The sequence below is a fragment of the Plectropomus leopardus genome, chromosome 13 (assembly GCF_026936395.1).
Source record: "Plectropomus leopardus strain MGB_pleo_1.0 chromosome 13, ASM2693639v1, whole genome shotgun sequence".
NCBI lineage: Eukaryota > Metazoa > Chordata > Actinopteri > Perciformes > Serranidae > Plectropomus > Plectropomus leopardus.
The window spans coordinates 19641545-19658025 of NC_142188.1; the positions used below are offsets into that span (position 1 = coordinate 19641545).

At 40.3% G+C, this 16481-nt stretch overlaps 1 protein-coding gene across 4 annotated transcripts in view; it reads right to left on the reverse strand.

Moving 5' to 3' along the window:
• Window positions 1–16481, reverse strand: part of col21a1 (collagen, type XXI, alpha 1) — a 42269-nt gene that overhangs the window by 18560 nt on the left and 7228 nt on the right. For 3 of the 4 annotated variants that reach the window (XM_088086268.1, XM_042502035.2, XM_088086271.1), the window contains exons 2-8: window positions 10983–11110; window positions 10218–10778; window positions 9428–9593; window positions 9117–9345; window positions 6621–6791; window positions 3594–3671; window positions 1443–1526 (exon numbers count right to left, since the gene is read on the reverse strand). In XM_088086268.1, the coding sequence (XP_087942394.1) occupies window positions 1443–1526; window positions 3594–3671; window positions 6621–6791; window positions 9117–9345; window positions 9428–9593; window positions 10218–10778; window positions 10983–11110 (1417 nt within the window). The remainder of the gene's footprint in view (window positions 1–1442; window positions 1527–3593; window positions 3672–6620; window positions 6792–9116; window positions 9346–9427; window positions 9594–10217; window positions 10779–10982; window positions 11111–16481) is intronic. The other variant, XM_088086269.1, reaches the window with a different exon arrangement.

Below are 16481 nucleotides of genomic sequence, written 5' to 3' on the forward strand. Positions count from 1 at the left end.
CTATTAGTAAATGTAGTAAAAGCATCGCCAGGACATTATAAACACAAACATTCCTGAACCCATCTAGGTTTTATTAACAAGGAGTGTTGTTTCTAAGGTAAAACCTCTCTGTGGTCTGTGTGTAAAGGCTTTTATGGCCGGCGCTGCTATTATTTGGTTGATACCCTGTGATCAATAAAGAGGGACATGTAGGTTTTATTTCCTACTTTGGTCATTTTCCATTCTAACCAGTGTTTATCTTGAGCTGTGGTCTGGTTTATTTCAAGCAAACAGCATATTAGAACGGGATCTTACAAGACTAACCATAACTTCCTCACAACAACAAGCCACAATTTTCCTAACTGGAGAGAAAACGCTATTTGCTGCGTCCACAATTTGTCGTTTTCAGCCAGTAACTGTGTATTTAAGAGATAAAAGTGCAACACTTTCCACACAGCACTGTTTCTGGCACAAAGGAAATCTGTGTTCACAGGCTGTAATGACTGTAGTTGGATTTGACCTATTGATAAAGTGAAACCTCATGTGCTCATCACATAATTATCCCACACGGGGAGCAGCATTTATGCATCACCTGGGAATTCAGCACACATTCCCTCAAAGTTAAGCTGTAAGGAAGAAAAAGTTTGAGCTCTGTTTCCAAACAGAAGCCGTTTAATTTCTTTGTCACTTCTGAGTTTATATGTAAGCCAACATGGTTAAAGATTAATTGGTTTTCTGGTCTTTAATCTCAACAGAATACCATTGCATAAAGTAAATATTTAACCAACTGTCTGGACACTGCGGAGCTGGACAAAATAAAGCTCTGTGCTCAACAGGAACAGGACTCTATTCTCCAATAGCTTGCAGAATAATGTGCTTATTTTTTGCATTTATTTCTGCAGGCAACCCAATCACCAGCATAAACATTGGCATTGTACATTTCCACAAACCATGAATATGTTACATATATACCTTAATATGTATCAGGTATGTTAAAACTTTACATTTCTTCAAAGAATTGCTTTAATGTGTGGTTAGGTTTAGCTACAAAAATCACTTGTTTTTTAGGGGATGTGACTGTGCCACCCAAACCAGGTATTTTAAGCCAAAACAACTGTAACCAACTGTTTTTCTTGTATGTGTGTTTGTCTCAAACAGTGGTCTGCAGTTTGGCAGTCGTCTTGTCCAGGTGCTATACCATCCACCATCACCTCCACGTTGTAGGGAGCAATGTCAGTTCTACTGCAATTTAGAGACAATATGATGTGTATAAAATATACAAATGTAACGTATCTGTGATTCGCAGAAATTAACAACATTTTCTTCTGGTGACTGGGCTGCTGCGGGCAAATTTTGCTTATGGTTATCAGCGTGGTGGTATGAGCTGTATATAAAACAACTTAATGACACAAGACAAAGAATGACAGATAACATGAAGAGGAAACTTTTTTTAAATTACTGACCTTTATTCCTGGTTGTCCGGGGGGTCCAGGAGGACAGACACAAGGTTCTATAGTTGGTTCAGAGTAATCAGGACTGTTGGAGCACTGTAATGAACAAGATTAGGCTATAATAGATAACAGACAAGACCAGACCTTGAGTGCACATGAAATGTGTTAAAGCTGCAACAATTACAGCCAAAATACATGGGACACAGCACAACAAATCCGCCATAGCATGCCCACCGCAGAGAGCGACCATTTAAGCTGCAACTGACCATATAAGCCGCACATGCCTACATGGGGAACCACGTTATTTTTACGAGGCTAATCTATCTGTTTTTCTCTGCACGTTGCTTCACAGCCTTCCAACAGCTAAAAACTACATAATATTGCCTAAAAAACTAGTACAATCTGTTTAACACAGATTATTAAGAATACCTCATTGCTCATATGCAATGCTCCCAGCAGAGCAGCCTTTAGGATGTTTTTATGTAGCACATTAACATAAATCAGTCAAATCAATGCATCCTGTAGTAAAAAAGATCCAGTTTATTAATTCTGTGCCAGTTTATATAGCCTACGTTTCCAAACCCTGCATAACCAGCTGAACTGTCACTTGGCAAATCCTAATGCACACAGTGAAGCTGCCTGCATGACACATCGCATCCATGTCCCGTGTATTTCAGCCATGGTCGGTAATCAATTAGTCGATAAAAAGAAAATATCAGCAACTATTTTCAAAAAATTATTATTTTTATTTTTTATGATTTTTATGCGTCTTTTCTTCTTTTTTAGAAAAATATTTTTTTTCTATTTTCTACTTGTCACTTATGAATTACAGACCTAGCTGTCTTCCTTATTTTGTCTTTACCTTAATCTTCTACAATTGTAAACTACATGGGTTTTTTTTAAAAAAAAATTTAGAAAATGAGCGATAATTCAATTACATCATCTAATGCTTGTAAATGTAAAGAAGTCCAAAACTGAAACCTGAAAACACATTAAAGGAGCTGTATACAACATTGAGAGTATTACTATGGCAGCAAATCACAATTTGCTATGTAAAGGTGTAGTGGAGTAATGGCGTCCTGAGCAGAGAACGAAGTCACGCTCCCTCTGTGTGTGCTGTAATCAGAGCGTCTGTGTTTGTTGTTGTAGACAGTTCGGCCATGCGTGCATGTTAGTACATATGAGATATCGGTAACGCGTCATCGTGGAAGCATAGCACCCATCTTCCAGTTTCCCGCACATTAACACCATTAACTCTGTCATCACTGTTGCTGTAGTTAGCTCCTCAGCCATTTCCATGTTGAGAACTGTGTGCAGACAATCCCGACCTGACTCTGAATCATGGATATGCTCTGAATGTCGCATACAGCTCCTTCAGTACTTTCAGCTGTTTTTTTTTTACTATTGACCATTTTGGTCACAAAAGCCGACCTGGCCTGTTCTGTTCAAAATTAATCTTACATAAGCAGGTCTTTCTGCGAACATGTAATCTGTAATCTGGATATCCTTCTGTTTTGAAATGCAATGGTGTGAGATTTTGCCAGAAAGGCATCTGATCCTCCATCAAAAAGAAAACTGATAACTGAACTTGAGATTCCATTGCAAATAAACCATTAAAAAGCAAACACAGACAGAGGAGAGAAGCTGGGTTACACTTGGCAAACATTTGTAATTTCAGGCTACTCATCTTGTCTCTTTTGATATTTTCATCCCACATCCTCACATTAAAAACAGTAATTTGGCGCTGACTTTGTGGTTATAGCAGTTTCAAAGCCAACATAACAATGGGCCACTGCTTCACAAACATAGTGAGAGCCAGCAGACGGTAAAAAAAATGTACTGAGTGCAAAATGTCTGAAGCTGAGCCACAGGTCCTCCTCCAACAAATTATTTTATGCATAAACAGATGTGACTTGAAATGAATATGCTGAGTTTACACTTTCACTACACAATACAATATACTGCGCTGCTGAAATACAAAGCGAGAGAAAGTCATTTTATGCCACGCAGTACGAGGTGTGGAGTTAACTGATGGTGAAATTGTGTGTTTCGGAGCACAAACAGATGTGGCTGGACAAGGTGAAAAGTGGGTGAGAAGAAGTTATCTTTGTTGCTTTTGGACTGAAAAGACAAGTTCAGAGCCAAGCAGACGCTTGTACTTACAACTCCAGGTATTTCACACGCAGTCTCTCGGTTGTTCTGCTCAGGGTCACAGTATATGCGAAGTTTCTGGATCTCAAACTGAAAACAAGATTTAGAAAAAGAGAGAACTCTTGTTAAAAACACAACCTGGAAACTCCAAACTAGCAAACAAAACAAACACAATGTAATACGGGGGTAATTTTGCAGCGTTTACTTCAGTTTTATCAGTGCTTTGCCACTAATGAAGTGAAATTGCCATTGTACTGTACAACTGTTAAATTGCCCTCATTGGGCATCGAGCAGGTCCATGTTGCCAGACCTCCCTCAGTGCTGGGAGCACTCTGCAGCGACGTTACACTGTTCTTCCATTATTTGGTATTTTGTTGATGTTGGTGGTAAAATGGCTCCAAAGTGTCCTATAGAGTGTTAAACGTCAGTTACCATGTAAGCAGAAAGATGATCCTGACATGATTTATACTATTTCCAGCCTCATGAAAACATCAGTACGCACTGGGGGCATAAATCAATGTAAAAGAATATAGTTTTCTTAATGATAACTAGGGCTTTTATTTGTGTAGTTAAACACGATAAGAATGTCTGCTGTGGTCTGGTGGTTCATGCTAATTTAATGTTATTTCAAATTGCATTGTGCTGCTTTTAGACGTCCAATTGCAAAAAAGTCTGTTTCCAATTACAAGTGTGTTTATCCAGAAATGATACTCACATAAGCGCATTCACTCTGTTAAATGGATAAAAACTACATGATCCTTATAACAATGGATCAGCACACAAAATAACATTCACTGCTGTGCTGCGGTTCATGTTAATATCCACAGTTATAATGATGTGTCAACATACTGGCTGGCATACGAGATGTAAAAATCATGAATGAGTTATGTTCTTTCCTCCTTCCTTTTTAAACAAAGGATTTTTTGCACAGACTCCAATTGATTCTCATTATATGCAATCCTGTTAGTGAGGTCCAGTGTGTAAGATTTATGGGCATCTATGGGCAGAAATGGTATATAACATTCAGCTATGTTTTCATTCGTTTATAATCACCTAGAAATAAGAATAGTTTTATTTTAGTTACCTTGGAAGGAACACTTACGGTCTACAGGGCGGGCATTTGCATTTCCTATGATTGTGCCAGGCTGTTCAAAAGAGGCTGAGTCACACTCTTTGACCCCATGGGAGCTTGTGGGAGCTTGGGATATGACACGTACGCACTGTAACTGGAGCTGCGATGTCAGAGGGTTACAGCAAACAGCACTACAACTAAAGGAACGGTGTCCGCTCAGGTGCTCTTTGGGTGTTCTATTTTTAGCCTCCTTAGGTGTTCTTGGCCTGACGAAACTTTCACATTAATGGTGGTCATTATACAAAAGAGCATTTGCATACAGAAAGCGTTTGTTTACGCCTTTTATTACAGATTTGTTCTATGATAGTGCGTCAGCCATTGAGCCTTTGGGCAACTGCAGACCGGATTTCACTGCACATGTGCTGCACCCCATCTGTGTGACGTCATGACTCGGCCGTGACTCAGCCTCTTCCAACCGCCCTGGCTTATGCTGGGTTCCATTGTATTCGGAGCTCAGGAAAAACGACCTCCGACTAGGAAAAGTGTAATGGAACGGCCATTCAACTCAGGATTCCAGATCAGAAACTCGGGCAAATCATGTAGACCGAGTCGGCCGAATTGACGTCACAGCAATATGGTGGTGCACACAGTGAATGGTATGCAGAATTACCTGTCCATCACTTTTTTACTTTTATGTAGTGTTTGTGTTGTGAAGCATGCTATAACAACTTTGTAGTGGCATTTCCATTTCTATTCAGTAGATTTGTGTTTGACAGAAGTCTTTGCGAGCATGCAGTAACCTACTCCTCCCATCACTGTTAGCAACCAGCATCAGTGAATCTGCATGCAGCCGACTGAAAGATCTAAAAATCGCCAAAAAGTTTTCTATGAGAGGTGGGGTGTCTGGTGCTGTGTTAGCTCATGTAGGTCTTCAGTACATCCTTGTGATTGTTCAAACGCTGGCAAAACAAACATGAGTTTCCTGCGGGCGTCCATGTTTTCCCGAGCAGATGCACTGGAGCGCATTAAGATCGGAAGTTGAAAAAAAACACCACAGAATTATTGATTTCTGACTTGCAATGGAACGCAACATTATAGCGTCCCAGTTTCTTTGTTCTTTGTCAGTTTGTTCTCATTTTTGGTTTGGAGTTCTGCTGCCTCTTTTTCTTGTACCTGCCTGCTTTTGCCTGCCTAATTTGGGGACTATAAGTATTTTTGAAAGAAATCTTTAAATTTGTCCAGCTGCCTCATCTATTGTCTGTATTTGGGTCCCAAACTGCTACCTCTGTTCTAAAATCCTTACAGTATTAGTGCTTGAGTTTTAAAAATGGCTGCAATATTTAATTTTAATGCTTGTTTTTTTTTTTTACATGTACTTTATATCATTGACCATCATTGCGACCAGAAACACAACAATGACAAACCCAACTAATTGCTCACATCTGTGCCCCAGGCATTTTAAATGCTTCATTGTGCCATTGTTTCATAATAAAAATGGCTTACATCAAATTAACAATTACAATAAAAGGATGCGTTGTGCAGAGCAGTTATTCCTCTTTTCCATATTGTTATCATTCCATTAAAATGTTTGCATCAATGTTCAAGAAACTGCACACTGCACAGCTTTCTGCAGAGCAAATTACAGCACAGCACAATTATGATTTATTACTAATGCAGCATTTTTGGCGCAAAATGTGCCAATTGAGACAAATAAAACAACGATTAATAAGACCTTGTGGAGAGAAAGGCTCATTTTTGCCAAGGATTTATTATCCACAGAGTGAAGCACGTCTCTCAGGAGGCAGCAATAAACTGTGTGATGCTGTTTAAAACATACATCAGAGCTGAGTTGGACTCATTAAACAAACTGTTCCCTCTTTCTATAAGTTGACGTGCTGCCAGATTACATTTCTGGGAACCAAACATGTATTTTATGAAAATAGGGTTGTTGGTGTTAATAAACTTACTGGCACTGTTGTTTCCTTGTTGACATATTTTCCAACTTGGGTTTTTCCGTTGATGAAAATACCAACAGGGGGCTCCAAGGGTCGCGTTTCGATTTCCAGGTCATCAACATAAAGAGTAACGTCCTCCTCGGTGACCAGCAGCCGCAGCTGGTGCCATTTCTCATCAAACAGCTTTGACAAAGAAAAATAACAGGAAAATGTCATTAATAAAGTGGTACATGCTGGCAGTGTGCTGATAAAGATATTACCAAAACAAACAATAAAACAAAATGCCTCCTAGAGGGAGAGAGTACATTGCTATAATTGTTATCAAAAGCAGGAAGTGGAAGGAAATCAGTCACTGATAAAGGGCATTTTGATGGTTTAAACTTAGAAAAGCAATAGAAAATTAGTCATGAACCATTATTTCCTCATTTCTCAGACCTCTCCTTAAGTACCACTTGCCCTGCATGTTTTAAATCTCTCCCTGCTGCAGCACAGCTGAATTAAATGATTAGCTTGTCATGAAGCAATTTCAGGAGTTCACGATTTGAATCAGCTGTGTTGGAGCAGGAAGACATCTAAAACATGCAGGACAAGTGGTTCTCAAGGAGAGGTTTGGGAAATGTTGATTTATTTTAAATATTGTGGCATTTTAAGGGGGCCTGTTATGCTATTCCTTAATTTCTGTCATATACATAATGTTACAATATCCAATGTCAATTTTAAATGTGGCCTAAGTTTCTAATAATGTGGTAAACATATATAAAAGTAATCTCTGTGAGCAAAACTTCAGGCTTCAGACCATTCTGTACTCAGCACCCAGTGTTTTTTTCTGGTTTTGTGACAAGCTGACATCAGCTGACATCAACTTGAAAGAGCCCCCATAGTCAGTCAAGTACATTGCTACATGTAGCCACATGCTAACATCAGAGAACATGTAATCTTGGTTGCCGATGTCAATTTCTCCCTGATTTGAGGCCCATATTCTTGCTGGAACATTCCAGTTTGAAGCTTTTATTAGTGATCTATCATGGCAGTAAGTGCTGCTTTACTCTGCTACAGCCAATCCCTGGTTGCTCGATTGTGTGTTCATTAATTTATATAACTATTTCCTGATAGTTTGGGCATGAGGAAGGCTTAAAAGGGGACTTTTATACTTGTATTTTGTGTCTCTAGTGGAACATGTTTTCAGGCTTCAGTGGTCAAAAAAACACTCTATTTTCCTCATAGTGTCTGTGTTGGAGCACCTGTATTCACTCTCTGTCTGAGGTGCTTTGTTTTAGTGCCTGTCTCTTTAAACCCACCTCCCAAAAAAGCTCTGATTGGTCATTGCTCCAGGTCTTTTGTATCTCAATGTCTCTATGCTGTTATTGTTATGCTCATCCTTAGGTATCCACATTGTGCATGCCTACTTTGGTTTTGTGCTGTAAAAAAGCATCCAGTTCCCACTTTGCAGCTTTTGATTAAACTGCAGTGGAGTCTTTTGTCTATCAAAAAAGAGTTCAATTATATGGTAGTGCTTCTTCTTCAAGGGACATAATCTGCTAATCACAGAGATGTACAGTAGCTTCTGCTTTTGTGAAGGCTGAATAGACTCCTGGAGCTCCACAGGTTTATACAAGCCATCTGGATGTGTGAATAGGAGGATTAGGATTGATGGTTGAAAGAAAAAGCTTAAGTCTTGGAAGTGAAGTGATCTAAAACTGTTTGTGCCAGAGTTGTATTATGTGAAATAATGAACAGAAGAATACCTTTTGATTACCTGTATCATAGAGTATGAGTGTGCTTTCTGTTGAACAAATTACAAGTCTCAAACTGGGAATTTACAGAATTACTGCGTCAATAAGACTCTTAAAGGTGTACTCCAGCAATTTAGCCGGCCCATTCTCGTTTTCAAGTCATCCAATACCACCGCTTGGTCTGTGATTTCAGCGTCCCCAAAGTCCCTGTAGGGTGTGTAGGTGGGCCAATGGATGGGTCCAACAAACCCAGGAGTTTGAGTTGGAGTTGGAGCCCTCTTCGCTTCCTGTATGAATGCTGAGTCAAACCATGATGTATTTCTCTGAACCTAATCGCATGATTTTGTTGCCTAGTCTTAACCATATGCTTGTGTCACACAAGGAAATAAATGTAAATACAAGGTGTTTTATCACTGTACTTAGTAGGGCTGTTCCTTCAAATCGGAGATTTTAATCATCAGTCGGAGACCCTCAGTCAACTGAGATTGCTTCCAGTCGAGCAGTCAGGGTTTTTTTTGTTTGTTTTTTGTTTTATTGCTGGGCAGCTTGCTGTGCAGTGCACTATTTTGATGCAAAGTGAGTGCTCTTAACTTTCACACTACTCTTTGCAGCTGTGGACACGCAGGCAGCACATAGACAGCGGCACAGAGTACGAGGGAGGAGAGACCCTCTGCTTGAAAGTGGTGAATTTGTAGCTCACAGCAACTTAATACAATTGTCTCTGGTTTGTTTGATATCAAGTTTCGGCAAAAAATAAAAACTCATTGCTACATACCCTTGCTGTCTGTTCTGAAAATGTAACCATTTGAGTCCCACTCTCCGCCTCACTGGTTGTGGTGAACATGACGGTGCGCTCCAGCCCATTTAGAGTCACTGCCATCTGAGGTTTTCCATCCCGCGTCTGCACTCTCCACAAGTCCCACTCCTCTATTGCCACTGATCCTTTATACCTCAGTGTGGCCACAAAAACATATGATGGAGGCAGGCCGTCAGGAAAAAGTGTCCTGGATGACCAAATATAAAAGTCAAAGTTAACTTGTGATTGCACTGAGGATGATGAACAAAGAATAAAAATAAGATGATTACCTTGTGGTTAAACTCAAGTCGACGTGCGGTGTCACTTCATAAGCCCTACTGCCATAATATGCTCCTTGTGTCTTCTTTGCTTTTTTAGCCAAATTTAAATGTAGCAGAATATCAAAACCTTTCTCATCACGGGAGTCCACGGGGATTCTTGCTGGACAAACAGTCTCTGCAATGGACAAACACAGTAAAATAGAAAGTCAGAGTTTCGAATGATCAGTCAAAGACTCTCAGTTGACTGACACTGCTTTAAGTCGCACAGCCTTTCTTTTCTGTGTAGTGTACTTTTGGGGAAGTTTTGGACCCCAGGTTTTGCTGTGGAGTGATTGCTCTTTGCAGCTGCAGACATGTTGCAGGAGCATAAAAGGAGACCCTAACCACACTATATGGTGAAGTAGTGGTGGATTTACACCTCGTAGCATGTTCACAGGATGCAGTCTCTGGCTTTTGATGATATCTAGTGTCTACAAAAAAAGTTGTTGCATATTTACGATTCGTCATGAGCATGGTTTGTTTGTTAAGATATGACATGAATGCAGCTGTCACACTGAGTGGCCTGCAAAGCCTGTTCAAAGTTTAAATTTTGAATGGAAAACAAAACGAATCTTCAAATATTCGTATTGACCAGCCAAATCTGATTCTCCTGGCATAATTCTGAGTTGGGCACAGCTGTAATCTGAGGTGAAGAGATACCACTGGTCATGTAATATTTGACCTCATTCAATCTCATAATATTTGAGCAGAGCAACACTTTTAGACCCAGACACTGATCAGTGCACTCTGCATTGCTTACCTTCGCAGAGTTTCTGTCGTATGACCTGTATGATCCTGGAAATACCTTTGTAGTCCTCAACAGAGAAGACATAAGTTCTGAATGGCTTGTTTGCAATGTCGTTCAACTCAGAGGCTTCTGTCTCCGGTCCAACACCGATAGCAAACAAAATTACTCCTTTTTTCCTTGCTTCCTCTGCTGCTTTCAAAACTTCGTCTTGAGACTTCCCATCAGTGAGGACAACAGCAATTCTGGAAATGCCGTACGGGCCGCGCTCAGACAGGCCAAACAGTTTGTCTGTAGCAAACTTAATGGCTGCTCCTGTCCTTGTGTTACCCCCCATATACTCAATGGACTCCATCGCTTTGATGAGGTCTGTTGTAGAGGAGTGCTTCCCCAGAGGTATTTCTAATACAGGGTCATCGCTGTATTGGACAACTCCAACCTGGGTAAACTTCTGTCCAATGTTGAAGCTTGATGTTATGTTGACGAGCCAGCGCTTTACTATTTCAAAATTGACATCTTCAACGCTCCACGAGCCATCTAGAATAAAGACCAAATCACATGGTGCAGTCCTACAACCTAAAGCAGACAGGAAATAAACAATCAGCAGTGTAAACTAATGGTTTCAATACATCCTAGCTAGTCTGGTGGAATAAATAAAATAAAATGCATTCACAGTACATGAAATCACCTTTGCCAGTTGTATGCATTTCACAGTTTTTCAATGTATGGACAACAAGCATAACAAAGTGTGAGAAAATGAAGACAGAAGCACTCTCTTACTTCTTATGTCTTCATCTTGAGCTGCACTAAACAAATGGAGAAGCATGAAGCACAGGCATCTTAAGACACAATGCATGGATGTCGCTTTGTAACCCATTATGCAGCAGTACCAAGTTCCAACTGTGCACCTACAGGGAAAGGGAAAAACATGCTTTGTATTGCAAGGAGAAAAAAAAAAGGAAAAAGGACAATGCAAGCATTTGTGACATGTGGTCCCTGTGTTATTCTTGCCTTGACAGAAGTTGATGTCCCAGACTATTATTTTTCCATTATTGAGATGTTTGGCCCCCACTTATTCTGGCCCATCCCTTTACCACAGACTTCAAACACAAAACTTTCCCACTACCTGCAGTTTCACACATAAGTAAATATAAATGTGATACCTGTAGTTACATGACAAGGATGTTGCCTCTGAAAAATATGAATTAATTCATATTTTAAAAGGTTCAAGAATTGTATACCCATGCAAATGAACAGCATTTGTGTACTGTGGTCATGTTGTCTCTCTGGACGATGTACCAAATTTCAGGCTAAGTGTTAGATTACGGTGATCTGAATGAGCTTTGTATGAATATTTATGACTCAAGCATGACAGCAAGAAGTCCATGCATGTATACACTAATCATGTGTTCATTAGGTTTTGTAACGCAGCAGTTCATATCCTGGTAGTTGTATTTCATATCCGTCTAAACAGTGCAAACAGGATTTTTTTGTTTTACAGGAAAACTTGCACAGGTCTTAATTTGCATTTTTCATCTACTCAGCTGTGCATTTTGCAGAAGCCTATATTCAGGATAGACTTTAGTACAGAGGAGTGTGGACATTCAAGCTGACTTGATGAAAACAATAGTGTATGCATTACACTTTTGGTCAAGGCCCAAGTCAAGCGCAGGACAGTCTATTCGTTGTTTGTGGTGCTGAGTGGAGGAAAAAACTAAAAGTGGAAAAAATGGCTGCCAAATGTTGAAATAATGGAGAAAGATGCAAAACAATGAATTGAAGACAGAACATGTTGGTCCATAGGTTAATTTTGCTACTCTTCAGTTTAGCTGCACTGCACCCCAGGTCTGGTAGGAGCTGGTGAGCTCGAGCAGCTCAGCTCATTACCACAAATAATGTCCCAACTCAGCAGTGTTGCTGTGGAAACAATGTGTCCATCTACCGGTCTCACCCTCAGCTTGCCCTGGTGAGTAAGCAGCTCGAATATGAGCTGTAAAACCCCTTTTGCATTGATAACAATAACTATGTTATGTTAACACCATTACCTCTGTTACTACTGCTAGCAGTGTCAGCATGGCAAGTGGTGCTAACAGCAACAACGCTAAAGGGGTTTTGTGGTCAAAATGAAGCTGCTAACTCACAGGGATGAGAGGGTGGGCATAAATTTTCCTGCAGCATCATGTTCTGCCATCGGGGCGGCGTTACCAGCTCATTGTCTAAATGAGCAGTGCTGATAGCTAGCTAATGATAGCACTCATCCAACCAGGTGGTCCGCACTGAAGATCAGCTGAGGACAGTGGAGACCGGAGGCTAGGCCCTGGGCATTTGGCCGCATGTTAACGTGGCTAGCCAAGTGTCAGACAGCAAAGCCAACACAACATAAAATAAATGTCAAGACATTTACATCACAAAATATCAAAATTTCACCACTTCTTAGTAGACAGCACATTGAAACGCAGCACTAAAGCTCACTGAGTAATGGAGAGCAGGACTTAAAAGTAAAGTCTGTTTTGTATTTCACTTTTTCTTTATCTTTTTTTTTTTTCTAAAATTGACCAGTTACCAGTTGATGAGCGCCAGCCTTTGTTAAGTAAAATTAACTGAAACTGACATCCCTAATGAGGATACATTGGGTATGAATTATCTAATTCTTTGGCCTCTTGGGGGCAGTGCAACAACACTGACATATTATCTGAAAAGGTTGATGTTGGCAAACAGACATTATTTGGAGTCTTGTTACTATCTAACTGTGAGGTGTTACTCCAGTATTCTCTTTTTAGCTCTGTTTTTGTTCTCTGCCAGCATTTATGTTTACAAGCTAGTTGTTGACTATCTATCTGCTGGTCAGTGTTGGGCAGGTAGTGTGCAAAGGGTTTGTCAGAGCTATTGCTGAAATCACCCGCAGTTAGGCGTCACTGGGACTATCAAGTGCATGATACATCAGTCCATGTTTGCTTTACTCAAGAGTTATATTAACTTCCTACCTCTCACTGCAGCCACAGACACTACTGTACTACCCACAAATCCCTGATTCACTTAGCTGTGCCACAAATTAAACTCTGAGCTCTGCATCCAACCTCAATGTGGCGCACTTTATCTTTCCAATCGTGCTGCACAGCCACGGTACACCTAAGCATTTTCCTTTCAAGCCTCATCTACCACATCCTCACATGGCACTGTCAGCTTTACTAAATAAACAACTCACTGAACCTCTGACCACAACTGCCCTTAAACCAGTGCTCACTGTTTCCTGTGGGATTATCAGCTGTTTCCTCAAATCTGCTGCCATTTGCCAATCTCTGCCCACCCTTGGCCCAAACGCAACACGCCTGTCCAGAAAAGCTTCACTCCTACACTTTTCCTCCCTTGTGGATAAAACCAATTGTAATACCTTCCTTCCCATCAACAGATGAAGTAGTTTTAACCAGCGTCTGTCACGTGCCGCTAAAGCACTTACAGTAGTCATGTCAGCAAGTGTGTCCTTCTTTGGATTATTTTACACCCTGGCAAAATGTTTCAAAAACATTGGCGAGTCTGAACATATGCGAAACGGACTTTTTATTTGTACATATGAATAATCTCTTTTGGTTTGCTCCAATACCTCTCAGCTCCCTCCAGCTTTTCTAGTATATTTTCCTACTTAATCTACCGTGTCAGATCTGCCAAATCAGCTTCTCTTATGCAGATATTTTGCCCTACAACCCTTCTATGATTGACTCAGCTCGTAATGACTTCGCTGCATGTGCCCAGCCCCAAGGGCTCTCCACTCTACACCTGCACAGCAACATCCTCGCTGTGAGTGCTAACTGTTGAAATGCTCTTCCAACACTGCGGGGCAGGGACTCACAACAAAGATGTCCCAACATAGTAGCTGGTGTCCCAATTTAACCTCTACGTCATGTGACCATCACATTAAATTGTATTTTTCTGAAGAACAAGTAGAATATCAGTACATACCCAATCTAGCCATCTCGCATATACTAACAAGTTCTCATACCCGACATGTCATTCGTCAGTGCACCCCAAATACCCATGTGCATTTTGCTGATCTGGTGCTCCCATCACTACTACAACATGAGCAGTGCTTTTACAAAATAGCATATGACATAACTTACGGTTAGTGATATTTGTAGTTGTGTTTTTTAGTGAAATGTCTCCATAGCTATTTGATGAAATACACAAAAATTAGTACACACATCCAGATTCTAACTTTCAAGCATGGTTTATTTTTAAAACTTTTTTGTTTTTACAAGCTCTCTAGTAACTTTCTTGTACTTTTTACTAACTTCAGTTTGCTCAGATTTCAAAAAGGTAAAATTTTTCTGAAATGTTGGTTTTGACCATATACGCATACAGCTGTTGTTATTCCCACCAGCACCAGCTGTATATGACACAATCATTTTGCAGAAGTTGTGACACTCTAAATAATTTATCGTCTGATATAGAGACATCTCTTTCACATATGTAAATTAAAAGGAAAAGTATTTTGGGACCTAATAGCATCACGTCCTGGGAGCCCGGCTAAACATCAACATGTCAACACTGTCATTGTGCTTACTTTAGCATGCTCACATTAGCAATGAACTTACCGCTAGCATGGCTGCAAACTCTCAGCTTTAATCATAAAACCACAAGAGGGCCAATCTAAACCAAATGAACAAATAACCAAATCTGTTCTTTTCTGGTGACAATAGTCTTGGATGCCTGCCATCAACTTTTCAGGAAACGATGTCAAGGCAAGTGCACCACATGACAGAAATGCAGTTTGTCCTTTAACATCCATTAATGTCAAATACAAAACAATAGCATGTTACATACGTGCTATTTGATGTATTTTGCAAGTCTGTTTCAGTGAATAATAATATCATTGCATGTGCTTCAATTTGCAGACATGTAGCATCAAAGAATAATGATGGTTATATTCATGCTCATGGAATTAGAGATGAAATGGGATGTGAAGAACCAGGTGAAACAATGAAAAGAGTTGTGTTTACAATGTGCATGTGAGCAGAGGGTAGACTTTTTATCATGTGTTGTTCCTGCGCCTGCTGGAATAAAATTATCTTTTACAGTAGTTTCCAACACGTGAAAGAAAGAAACTGCTGACATCCTAAAAAGAGGCAGTTGCAAATGAAGACCAGATATGCTGCACATAAGAAGCAGGACTTGGACGTGGAAGGAATTTGATAGGAAGGAACTGACCATAGCTATTTCTGATTGTGACACGTGCCGGTCAACAAAACTGTGGCTGGGACGTAACCCTTGGCCTCCCGAATTTTTTTAGCTTCGCGCAGCCAGAGAGGGGTCACACTCTTTAACATGACTGCGTTTTTCCACCATGTAAAGTCAGCGCTGAAGTAACACAGTTGAAGGAGGCATAAAGCTGCCATAGTTGTGCAAGCCGTTTTCTTCAGAATTTTTCCCCACTAGAGAGCTGGAGGAGTTTGCTGGAAAACCCCCTCATTGGCAGGGTCCAGTCGGGATGACTTTCCCCTCGACTGACTTTCCCCAAACGCAGTGTTTCTACACCTCTGCTCGAGCCACATGGAATTCATTTACACCATCAGACAGTGAAATTCCGGCTGTGGACTGTGACCAAACACATGTAGTCATGATGAAGGGAAGCAACCTTCATCCAGGAATAAAAACGCAACATTACACGTGCTACGCTATAATGCTTGGAATGCATGCATAATGTAGCAGAATTAACAGGTGCACTTGTGTTGCAGGTTAGTACCAGACTCCACTGATCTCTGATGTTATTGAGGCAGCGCAGACACTTTGTAGCTGCAGGTTTGTTGTGATTGAATGGCAGAACTGTAACATAGGTAGAAGTATGAAACAAACAAAAAGTTTGAGGACTTTATAGTTGTGAGTATAAAAACCACATGGCATTTATTCTGGTTTCAGCCAGATGTTTGTTGCAACACTTTGCAAACTTAATAAGATTTATGTGACACTTTGCACTTTTCTGCAGTTTAGTTCCAGCTGGAAATGCTGTTGAGGAAGCTGCTGAACAAATGATTTCTCCCAGTTCACCAGATAACATTTCACTTGTTCAGGGTGGGCGACACTGAGTGATCACACAGATATTAACAACAGCCCACAGATTTTGTGCTTACGAGGTTATACTCCCCTTCAAATTGACATTTTTCATTCAGCAGGAACCACGATAAAGAAAAAAAATATTAAGCTCAGAAAGAAAAAAATTCTATTTGTTTTGTTTTTTTATATAGTTTTTATAGTTTAGAGTTGTAATGTTATGTAACTTCAGGTTTT